The sequence below is a fragment of the Anguilla anguilla genome, chromosome 19 (assembly GCF_013347855.1).
Source record: "Anguilla anguilla isolate fAngAng1 chromosome 19, fAngAng1.pri, whole genome shotgun sequence".
In the NCBI taxonomy this organism is placed as follows: Eukaryota; Metazoa; Chordata; class Actinopteri; order Anguilliformes; family Anguillidae; genus Anguilla; species Anguilla anguilla.
The window spans coordinates 8083692-8096265 of record NC_049219.1 but is presented as its reverse complement, the minus strand read 5'-3'; the positions used below and the strand labels follow the sequence as shown (position 1 = coordinate 8096265).

General features: G+C 50.0%; 1 protein-coding gene across 7 annotated transcripts in view; it reads right to left on the bottom strand.

Annotated features, from left to right (window-relative positions):
• LOC118219281 (CUGBP Elav-like family member 2) overlaps nucleotides 1-12574 on the bottom strand; it is an 85004-nt gene that overhangs the window by 58286 nt on the left and 14144 nt on the right. Inside the window, exon 1 of one of the 7 annotated variants that reach the window (XM_035402335.1) lies at nucleotides 2404-2731. The exons of 5 other annotated variants lie outside the window; for them this stretch is intronic. In XM_035402335.1, the coding sequence (XP_035258226.1) occupies nucleotides 2404-2480 (77 nt within the window). In that variant the 5' untranslated portion in view covers nucleotides 2481-2731. Of the gene's footprint in view, nucleotides 1-1171; nucleotides 1420-2403; nucleotides 2732-12574 lie in introns of those variants that run through there. One more of the 7 variants, XM_035402338.1, reaches the window with a different exon arrangement.

Here is a 12574-nt window from a genome sequence, read left to right as displayed (position 1 = left end):
ACGCTCCTTCCCCGGACGACGCTACACCCCGTCACGCCACACTTGGCAAGCCGGACGGCCACCGTGGGCGCTGGCGCAGTTAGAAATACACTGCCACGCCGTGAAGCATATCCACACACCGGAGGCCAGGCCACAAATTGCATGTGGCACGATAACTACTCTAGACTCTGCTACTCCGTGATTTAAAAGGAAAACAAGCAAGAATGTCGTAAATGGAACCAGAAATACAAATGAAGACTAGCTCGGCACACCGCAATTTCAAGATGTCCATTACTGAAACTAGGCTTTGAGATATTGTGCCGTGATTCTGTTGGGACATAATGGAGCTGGTGAGAGCACGCCGTTCATGTCTTGCTTAAGGCCCAACGCGTGTAAGATCAAAGCAAGCACATAACTCTAAAATGTTACAAAACTCAACCTCGGAGCATGCGTGTTGGGAAGCTCAACCACAGATACAAACGCAACCATAAAAGGGGAAAGGGGGGGGGGGGAGAGAGTGAAGCAGGCCAGAACTGATGGACGCCATGGAAACTCCGCTGGGGGGGAGAGTGATTATGACATCGTTGATGTGCGAAATAAAAACGGCCCAATCAGGATAACGGACGCTGAACTTGCCGGAATTCACGGAATGCCGTTATCGCGCCTGGCCTTCTCTTGACGCCGAGAAGAACCGGTTCCACATAGAAGCCTCATGCAAAGTGGTCTCCCTACACCCACTGCGAGCTGCGCGTTACACGAGAGCAAAATGGCTAACAAACAGCTGGAGAGCTTTCAGGGCGTCTGCCAGCACTACTGCTACAAACGGTTCAGTGAATACTGGGGTACATCTGAGACCACTAATAAAACACACGTAGCCGCAAGAATTGCGGGCGGGATCGTACTCCAGATATTGAGGAATATTTCTGATCACCTTGGGTTAGTTTAAGAGGAAAAATGCATGGGAGTCGATTTGTTTTGCAGTCCAATTAATATAGGAAACGTACAGAAATATTGTGCAATATAAGGTAGGCTGCATGGTTAAGTTGGCCCATAGCACCGCTGTCCACTTCTGAAACCAGGAAGTAGTCCGCTCTGTCATACATAAATTGCATATCAGGGTTGTTTTTATATATATATATATAGCCTATGCATAACTGGACAAAGAAGCGAATTTTATTTTTTAAAACTTTACCAAAGTGAACGTAATTTGGCCGCTGTAAAAATGTCCCTCGAGCAAAACCGCTGAGTTTGCAAGGCTGGTACGAAGTTCGTCACACGTAAACGTCGTCCGTCAACGCAGCTGCAGCTACGGCGTACTGCGAGTAGCCAAACGTTACATACATCGACAGACTCAAAATCTACAGGGCCAGCTGGTCCCACAAAACGACTCCACTTATCTTTATCAGCGTCAAATACCAACTTCGTCACTCTTCCTGGAATGTTTAACTCGATAAACGTCAATAAATAGACGTAGGCGTGTGGATTGAACACGCATCACGTGAGCATGTCGCCTTTAAAAAAACTGTGGGGGATGGGTAGTTTTTGGACATTTCAAAGATTTGGCTATAAAATGCAATGGGTTGCAGCATGAAACACTTAATTTGCAGCAAGTTAATCGGTTTCGGCATGTTTGGACTAACTAGGTTGTTTTTGCCATGGTGTAAACTAGGCAAGTGCAAATGCCTCATCATTCCCGTTTGCACATGCGTGTTAACACATTGTACACGCACAGCTTCAAGTCTACTCTAAAATTCTTGCTGGAACCGCTAAATCAATACCTTTCGCCAACTCAGAAAACATGTCCTTGTCTGTGTACTTTTCTGTGATAATGTTTTCCCAAACAAGCGCAGCGTTATAAAAGCTGCCTTTTCGCCCTATATCGCAGACCCCCGCCGGCAGTCCCTTCACCCTGGCCCCACTAAACCACGAGGCGGTTACCGCGCGTGAAACAATATATTGCCCCACTTACCTAAAACGCGAACAAGCAAACAATCGGGGCTGTGATAAAAAGAAATAACGTGATAATCCAGCAATATGTGAATCTAACCCAGAAGTCATTAAGTCTTAATGGTTAAATATCACAAACTCCATATGGTACGCGCATATGTTTACTTCGCTATTATTAGCCCATCCGTCTAAATTTCTTCAGACTGGGCTCGGCGGCTCTTTTACAAGAAGCTTCGTTCACGTCTCGGCTTTTTAAATTTTACATATACTTCGACGCTTTCTTCAAATTTGGCCAAGTTAGCGCTTCGATACCGCACAGCCGCGAAGAGCGCTAGCTAACGACAAGCCCCTGTGCTCCATAGCCACTCACCAAACAACCAACAAAGCCCCATGTTTTCACACGACTGCTTTCGATACAGATAATTCAACAATGCTTACAAGGAAAACTCTTGGGCACGGAAATGCCAGATTACTTACATTATGTCACTGGAAACAAGCAAATTATTTTCTCCCATCATATCGGGAAGAAAATCCAGATTGTAAGAGGAAGTCATGTTCCTTGTAATCCGTGCACGACGCTGTGGTCTCGAGCGCGTCTCTGCGCGTGTCTGATTCCCCTGTGCTGGCCACGCGACTGAAAGGGACAGGTGCGCGGGCCTCCCCGAGGACACAAGAGACAAGGACCGGCAGTTGTCACGTTCTCCTTTCACCCCCTTGCATTTTCCCTAAATTCCCACCAAAATCCTTACTGTTGATGCAGCTGTCGCTATTACACCAGTTGCTGAGAGTAGAGGCGGGGCTCCAATGTACTGCACCCACTGCTTAACCATTTGTGCACCTTCGCATTGTTTCAGTTTATGCACCGTCACGGGAAAGTAATTGCATATATCGCGCACAATTTGCACGTAATTGCAGTGAGTGAAGATGGATATGAGAATTGTGATTCCTATGCAAACTATAATTGAAATCTCAGGTATTTCCACTGCACGGTAAAAATGACAATATCAATAGTTTATACAATCAATGCAGATCAATTGGCACATTTGCCTCTTGTTATGAAACCACTTAACTACTGTAAAAAAATAAATAAATAAAAAAAGTTGTTTATGCATAGACCTCCAACTAAGCTTGATAAAAAGTTAATGTTTTCATGTCTGAAGACCTATAAATGTAATCCTCAATCAATGTAAATCGTTCCAGCCACTAATGATCCTGGTCATGATTTAGCTCGTGTTTTAACAGACTTGATAATTTCTTTACAGGACTGTAACGATATGCGAATTTGCTGGAAGCAATGGTGGGCGTGCCTGTTCACCAGCAGCTGGGCTGTTTCAGCGCTCTCGCGGGGAAGAGTACACTCCCCATTTAATCATTATTTAAGAGGTAAAGTGCTATGTAACTAGGTCAGCGAAGAAAAAGTATTAGAAGTAGGGCTGCTGTTTACAGTTTCAACATATCAGCCAGTACTTGGGAGGCACTTTCTGTACAGACAGAGACCCTCAGTGCAGCAGTTTAACGTGGTCCAATTCACAAGGCTCTGTCAAACAACTGAAACAACAACTTATTGAAGAACCCAAAATGAACATGTGCACATATGGCTGAAATATAACACTACAAATATAATGCCAAATGTTAACCTCTCGTCATTCCCAAATAAAATCAAATATACCCGTTTGCCTCGATCTCACACACAAGCAGTGTACTCACCATGGGCTTTAATAGCTTAGTTATCTGCTTTATCTTTTTTTTGTTTTGTTTTGTATTTGTTTTGTTTGGGTCCCGTTACAAAACTGCTTGCCACTTCGTTTACTCATGTTAAAAGGTTGCGGCCTTGGCTTACCAGCACAATGGAGCCCTGCCCTATACTCTGCTGATTAAAACAAACTCCAAATTCCTGCTGAGGCAGCTTGCGGAGGACCCCATTCAAGCAATCAAAGGCCTTTTCAGCGCGTCCTAAAACCACTGCTCTGGGCTTTCTGAATGGCAGCTGCCGCTACCACGCACAGAAAACAACACATTTTATCAGAAGCTGACTGACCCCCTCACCCCCGATAAACAAGTGTGATTGTAAAGTATCAAGATCGGACGCTACCTACTTCCAGTCTTTTTGCCAATATGTCCGCAAAATCATATTCGGAGCCTAATGATGACAGGATCCCTTCCAGCCAATGATCATGCAGTGAAACGGCGAGGAATGTTTTCTCAAGCCCCCTTTTTATAGAGTGTTAAGGCCCCGCCCACTGCAAAAAAAAAAAAAACAAAAAAAAAAAAAAAGTGACTGGACCTAGGAAGTGGTTTGGAACAATGAGAGTTCCCATCGCTGGAAAACAGTGGAGAATCGTATCTTCTCATGAGCAAACAACGACATCACTTCTTCCGCCAAACGATGTGTACTGCATATCAGTTTGTTGTAAAAAAGTTACATTTTTAAAATGTCACTACCAGATTTACGATATCGTTGAAAAACTACACAACAGATCTTTTTTTGGTCATCAAGCTCCCTGGAGCTGTTGTGTAGTTTTTTTAAATAATTTTTTAAAAACAATATCTTAAAACTGCGGACACATTTTTGTAAATATTATTTACAATTAACTGATATGCAAAACGCATCTTTTGGAGAAAGAGATTGTGTAATTGTCTGCTTATGAGAAGATACTATTTTTTTAACCTTTTCCTCTATGGGAACTCTCATTGTTCCAAACCACTTCCTAGGCCTAGTCACTTTTTTTTGGCAGTGGGCGGAGCTTCCACACACTATTGCTGCACTGGAGGAGGCTGTCACTTCTGAGGCCTGTAGGCAGAGGTGGGGAAAGTCCAGGGGTCAGAAAGTAAAAGTCCTGCCATGTGTTTCTCTTCCACCCGTGAACTCAGCCAGCTGAGTTCACCAATTAGTTCTACTTCCTGTCCGAAGAATCGCGCAAACGAGACACACTCCAGGTGACTGGAACAAAAATACTGGGGGAGGACTTTCACTTCCTGAGCCTGGATTTCAAAACCTCGGCCAACACCTTCGTCAGAGCAGGGATCCGCGTTCTCTCCGAGCCGGTCGGAGATCACGGTCAGCCCATTTACATAACGTGCACCGTGGACGCCAGCGGTCGCTACAAGCTAAAAGCTAAAAGCTCAAAGCTCAAAAGCTCACCAGCAATATGTGCATTCCGTGTGTTTGAACGCGGGTTGACATACTGCGTGTCACATGGCTCGGGAGAAACGGCGAATGATCTACCCCTCGCCTCGAGACTGAACCGCTTCTTTATTGCATTCCCCCCCGAAATTAGGCGCATTAATAATTCATTTAATAAACGCGGCGGCAAATGGAACGGCGCGAGAAGCGCACGCCGGCTAGGAGAATGGAATTAGAACCTCGCTCTCGCAAGGGCTGCTGCGCGCGTGCGGCCGCGGGTTTGTTTTTACACGATTCGCCCGTCGGTGCGTCTCCGCACCGCGGCGCCGATTAATACCGTGTAAACAAAGCGATATTCATATTCAATTAGGCGTCTGCGGGGGAACGCAGCTCGCGAGCACAATTTGGTTTACCGCCACCCGTGTGTTCCGCAGGAAACTGGAACAATTAACTTTATTGCGCTGTTGGGGGGGGGGGGGGTGGTTTTAAGAACCATTTTAATTGCAAAAACGGCGCAGTACGGCCTCCCTCCAGTACTGAGGAGTCACAGTGAAATCTCATTCAAAAATTGATATTGGAATATTATGTCGATTGAAAAGCTAAATAATGAATGAATGTATCGCTTAGGTATCAAATCAGTACTTTGCTCGAATGATAACTTCGCCTGGAGGCTGAACGCTGGCTCGTTGCGGAAGCTTGCAGCGGTAACGAAGACGCGCACGCTGTTTTTCCCGTTCGAAGACGCGACACGCGCGCCGCCACGCCGCGTTCGTTTAGCAGACGGTCTCCTCCGGAGCAACGGGCCGTGGTAGAGAAGGCGAGCGCAGCCACCGAAGAGTTACACGATCAGCGCCGCCAGAACCCGGGCCTAATGACATTCCCAGACCGGCGAGAGAGCGCGCGCACACACACACACACACACACGCACACGCACGCACACGCACGCACCGGTGATCCGCAATCCCGCTCCGCTCGGGCGGCCAATCGGAAATTGACCTCGAAGCGAATATCCAAACAGGACAGGGCGTGCCACGTCGGTCGGACGCCTAGCACCTCCCCCTGAGAAACGACCTACATTAGATCAAAAATAAATATTATTACTTTCCCATTCTCACGATTTCTCTCAAAAAGCGAATCGCATTGAGAGAAAAGCGCGTTGAAAGTGACGGCGCCCGGTCTTCGCTTTGTGAGTGGACCGAGAGCTCGATGTGACGACGCGGGGATGCGTGCCATTAATCAGATTTATGGGGATGATGTCACAGTTAGACGCGGCAGCTGTTTGGCGAGGTGGGGGGGTGGGGGGGGGGTTAGACTCAGGCGCCGGAGCTAACCCTCCCGTTATTTCGAAGGGCGGCGTTTGACCTCAAAACGGGCCTCGCCGCCGCGGCGGCCTGTCCTAAGGCCCACCGACGCCGCCTCTCGGAACGATTCGGCACTCCCGAGGGGGGGGGGGGGGGGGTTCGCGTGCCCCGACCGCCAACCGGGCCCCAGCCCCCCCTGCTCACAGCTTCGGTACAGCAGTCAGCGCCAGCCCCCCTGGAGAAAGGTCACATTTTAATGTGTTATTTAGCCTATTTTTGGTGGACTGCGTCGCCCGCCCTCGATAGCGGCCGTGCGGCGGGCGGCGGAAGGTCAGGCGGGGCGAGCAGCAGGCCCGACCGGCCGGGCCGACGAGCGTGGCATTTGAAACGGGCGAGAGAAAAATAAATAAATAAAATGAAATAAATATGAATCTGGCACCGCTGAAGGTTTTGCACGACAAACACGAACTCGCGTCAACTTCAGCTGATCCTACGAAAACGGACTACAGGCCAGTGGACTCCAACCCTGGTCCTGGAGAGCTACAGGGTCTGCTGGTTTTTGTTTTCACCTTAAAATCAGCACCCAATTGAGACCCAAGACACCAGGCGAGTTGGGTTAACTGTGTAATCAACTGCTCTAATTGATTCATGAAGTGCAGAGTCACTATGAAAACCAGCAGACCCTGTAGCACCCCAGGACCCGGGTTGGAGACCACTGCTATAGGCCAAGCCTGCCCAACCCTGCTCCTGGGGATCTAACTGTCCTGAAGGTTTTCACTCCAATCCTGACAAAGCCACACCTCGTTCAACAGCTAGAGATCTGGCTGAGCTGCTAAATTAGTAGTCAGGTGTGCCAAATTAGGGCTGAAATGAAAACCTACAGGACGGTAGGCCTCCAGGAACAGGGTCGGGCAGCCCAGCCGTCGACCTTATTTAAAATGCAGTTCATTCAATAATAACGACGCACCAAAACTTGTTTTTTTTGGATACCGCTGTGATTCGCTTCTGTTTACTCAACGCTCGGTGCTCTGTGCCGCCGGGACCTGCGGCCATCTTGCGGTCCGGCCGCGTAAACCCGCCGTCGCGCCGCGCGGTTCCTTTAGCTCCCTCCGCGCGGCTCGCTGACCGAGGGCGGCGCGGGTCAGGCGCGGACGGGCGCCGGCGACCCAAGAGCCCCTCTGTTACCGCGCGTCGCTCCAGACTCGCCCGCCGGAGGAGCCGCCGTTAGCGGCTAAACTTCCTTTCGCTCCGGCGGAGCGGAAAAACCGGAGGCAAGGCGGCCGTGGAGAGAATTATTAAAGCTGCCCTCGCCGAACCAGACCTGGACCGCCATCAAAAACAACAAAAAAAACGCACGTCGTTCCCATTACAAGGCTCAGGGGCGAGGTAAGAGCGGTTGTCTGGCAGTCGGAGGGTTGCCGGTTCGATCCCCCGCCCTGGCCGCGTCGAAGTGTCCCTGAGGAAGACACCTAACCCCCTAATTGCTCCCAACGAGCTGATTGGTACCTTGCATGGCAGCCTTTTACCATTGGTGTGTGTGTGCGCATGTGAATGGGTGAATGAGAGGCATCAAATGTAAAGCGCTTTGGATAAAAGCGCTATATAAATGCAGTTCCATTTACCATTTTACCGTTTACAAGACGCGATCTGTGCGAACGCCAGTTTGTTCCCGGGCGTTCTCTGACTCGAGGCACCGCCGCTGAGAGGCGACGTAAGAAAGATGTCCGTTTATCCGTGCGCGCGTGTGCGGTTAACCCTGAACTTCCGCACGTTTAACGCTTGGCCTTTCAGTAACAGCGCGGTCGACACCCGGTGGCAGTCGCTCTGCCTGCGTCCACAGCCCGCCTCACGCATAAATGTCACGGCCGACTCTGAGCGGACGGCTTCGGGGAGCCGTTAAGGAGAACCGCGCGGGCGGAGGAAGCTCCTACGGATTTTAATTGGTCATTCATTATGAAATTCAAGCGAGATTAGAAGGGAGAACAATATATGCAGTCTGTAATATCTCAGCAATTATGTATACAGGTTCCCAGAATATTACACACGCAGGAACGTGGCTGTGGGGTTGGCTATTAAGTATGACCATATTCACTTCGAAGATATCTACCACCAAGGGTTTGGACCATGGGCTTCCTCCAATAACAGGGTGCCGGTTAAATTAACATTGGCAATGAATAATTTATGACGAGGCTACCCTTGTTTTAATCAGCAGAGCCCCACATATTAGATCAAAGATGCAACACAATTTGTCTTTAAATAATTTATGAGGGGAAAATATAGGGGAATCGTTCAAAAATGAAAATGCCGGCCAATGGCCTTGGACGGGTTTATTTCGCCGACATTAAGATCTTCAGCGACAGGCTCCATTTTGAGTACTGGAGAGGGCGGTTTAATTTGCCTCGACCTTTTGAAGGCTAGTTGTGGCTCACGATGCAAATCTCGTGTGATGCCCTTGCTCATCCCAAGGGCGATGAACCCGGCTTTATTTATTTATTTATTTTTCCAAGGCCTGGTCTGCCCTTGTCAAGTAGTCGCAGAACTCCGAGCTGCAACACACAGCCAAAGCTCCCTGTGAGCCAGGATCTTATTCAACCGATTAATCGGCACTGATTGGCCGTGTGAACAGGAAGTCCATCCCACCTTCAGCGCTGTTGGCTGGCCCTGCCGTCAGACAGGGCGGCCTCCGTGGGCACGCTCGCTCACCGACGGATGCCCGGGTTCCCTCGGGGGAGGGCGTGGCATCGCTGCTTGTCACTGTGGCGCCAGAGCGGGCGGGGTCGCCAGCCTCCCGCCAGGAGGGCCCAGTCAAAACTCCGCCCAGCCGCTACGGCAGCCAATCGTCGCGCCCCTAATCGAGCGTGCTCAGCCTCTCAGATAGGGCCAGTTACCCTCATTTCCCACTCTTTGGTGGGGGGGTGGGCATTTGAAATTGTATAACAGACAGTAATAAAAGCTAATCCAGTTCTGCTGATACCAGAGGCAGTTCCTCTCTTCAGAAAGGCAAAAAGGAAGATGGAAAATATCGTTCACCTTGAATGAATGCGCTGAGCGTGTATTTTCAAGCGCGTGAACCCACCAACACTCAGCAACGTTCAGACATTCATCAATCACAACTGAACACTGTAATTACAGCAAAAAAATTTTCCATTTATGAGTCAGAAGGGAAACAACCAGCTGAACTTACTGATCCGTGAGAGTGTTGCAAACTATGGCTAAAGGCGTAGGGCAGTTCCTGTGCTCTACCCCCTCCTCTGTCTGTTACCCTCTCTGTCTTCCCCCTCTGAATAAAGTCGAAATATGAACGGAGGGCGAACCGTCTGATTTTTAGATTTTTATTTTTCAGATGCCCGATGGATCAAGCATGTAGCAAGTGACGCACATGCACTTTCACACACACTCACACACACACGCACGCGCACACACACTCGTAGCGCGCGCCTGGCCACAACCGAAACAGAAGCCGCTAAAACGCATCTGGTTTCCCGACCAATCAAAAGGCGGACATGTTATTCATTCGCTTGTTAGAGTTACGAGATCGGCCAATCGGAGCGCCCAGAATCGGTTGCACGGGGGCGTAGGCCATTTTCCCGCCGAGTATCGAGTACGCCCCCTTCGCCCTCGTTAAAGAGGCACCATTAGCTTTTTAAAAAAAATTTTACTGACCGGCTATGGGGAGGGAAAAAAAAGCTTTTTATGGAGGCCTCTGTTTAGAGAAACTGTTTACCTTTCCCCCCCCCATTCGAAGCGCCGTCTTGCCTGCTGCGATTCCTTGATCCGAAACGCCAGCCACTTATTGGATCAGCAGTTTCTCCCTCCCTCCCTCCCTCCCTGGATGTGGGCGGGGCCGCTCTGCTGACCGGGTGCATCCCCGGCGCGCTGATGTCATGGAGCCGGCGGCCCGGCGGGCTCAAAGGGGGGGTTAAGCCGGGAGCCCCGCGGGCGACTCTCGCCTCGTCAGCGTTTGCCGCTGGCGGGCGCCCGAAAAACCGGGGGATCTGGGGCCCGGACCAATGGGAGCCCTCGCTTCAGCAAACAAGCCGCCACAGGAAAAAAAAAAAACTTCCTCCCTTAGTCCAGGAAGCCGCGGTATCGCACGATCGGGGGTTTGGGGGTTGGGGTTGGGGTTGGGGGAGGGGGAGGGGTAGGGGGCAGGGCTTGAGTTAATGGTTTTTGGCAGTCACTCTACACTAAGCCCCAGCTCTCCAGCATCAACACCTCTCTCTTTATTCATCCCTCTGTATCTGCCCATCTCTTGCTCTATACCTCTGTCTGCCTCTTTCTCCCTCCCTTCGTCACACTCCCCTCCACCCCCTCACCCCATCTCCGTGGCGATGAAGATCTGAAATAACCCCCCCCCCCCCCTCGTTGCAGGTGCATCTCGCGGATGCGTGGAGCCATCTACCCGCTCCTGTCAGCTAAAAGACTTGATTGGGCTCCGCCCCTCTTCCTGGGGGGGAGTGGAGTGGGCGGGGCTTCTTTCCTCCCTGTCAGACTCGCAGCTCTGTCGCAGGGGAAAGAGAGGGCCTGTAGCCTCAGTGCTGTGTATATGGTCCTGATTACCACAGTCATGACCAGGTTTCTAATAATACCGTAAAGTATCTATTAGCAGCCCGGGGCATTTAGAAGAGACGGGCCCTCGTCAGAGACTCTGCGTCTAATAGGTGGTTTACGGTATGGCAGAAGGAGGTAGGCATGGATTGACGCAGTGTCTGCAGCAAGCCCACTCCACCCCTTGGCAAGCGGGCAGCTGGATGTTCCAGCACGATCGCAATGCATGACCACAGTCACCGACTGCAGGGTGTGGCCTCAGTACAAGAATGCATTCCAAAGCCAATCACAAGCACAGCCACAAGCGCACAACCGCAGCCAATCGCAGAGCGCAACCCCAGCCAATCACAGGGCACAACCCCAGCCAATCACAGAGCACAACGCCAGCCAATCGCAGAGCGCAACCCCAGCCAATCACAGAGTGCAACCCCAGCCAATCACAGAGTGCAACCCCAGCCAATCACAAGGCACAACCCCAGCCAATCACAGAGCACAATCATAGCCGACCACAGACCAGAGACACAGTTGACCACAGTGTACAGCAACATAAATCAGCATACAAATAAATTAAAAAAAGGGATTGAGTCTTTGCTTGGGGTTTTCCACACAGACCTCAAAAACAGCTCAGCTATTCTCTAAATCGGTTTCCTTTGTTGTACATAGAGCCTGTACATTTTTAATGCCCACTTTCAATCCCACATGCAGTCCTTCCAACATCCCTGGGAGATGGTTTTTAAAAATTCATCACGTTTATGATGATTTATGAATATTAAATGTGGACAGAAACTAAATTGGGTCGGCGCAAAACAGCTTCATTACAGAGATTGCGGAGATAATTTAAATTGTCAAATTTATTCAATGTGCCTAGCAGTCGGCAAAACTGGTTATTTTACAAACAAAGACGAGAGCCATTTTAACAGGTCATTCTGTAAAGGTTCATCATCCAAGCTCCCGCACTGAGCTAGACCACATGCGAAACGTTTCAGTTTCACGTTCTTACGGTCGTGCGTACGAACACCCAGAAAAGACGGTTTGGGCCTGAAAGCTGGTCATCTCCCTCATCCCGCTCCTGTTTTCAGAAGCATTACCTCAGCACCCGGGAGCAGTGCACGGACACTTCCATCTTGTTTGGGCCAGAGCAAGAAATGTCACCGGTGTCACTGGCTCGGCTAGAAGTTGAGAGCGGGAGACTGGAACATGGGCCATTGGACACATTTCATTATATTAGATTACGTCTGACCGCTACTGCGAACTGTCGCTCCCAGAGCCAGAGCCCGGCGCTCTGACCGCTACTTAACACTGCTGCCCCCCAGTGACTGCACAGCGGCTACTGACACACGAAGACACAGACGCACAAACGCCAACACATGTACGCAACCTTGCTTAGTCAGTTCTCCGTCTCTGCATTGCGTCGCATTACAACAACGCCGCAGACGATCTCTCACAGACGGAGAGACGGACAGGCACAGACAGACAGGCGTTAGGATGGGGGCAACCCCGGTCCTGGTTTTCGTCATTACTCTACACTTAACAGCGCAATCAACCACTCCGATTGGTCAGCTCACTTCATCCGACTACCTGGGTCTGAATTGGGCGCCGGTTATCACGCTTTCATTCTCACGTGGCTGTTGGGTTATTTATATGAGAATACAGCACGTATAAAAATAAGCGCTCT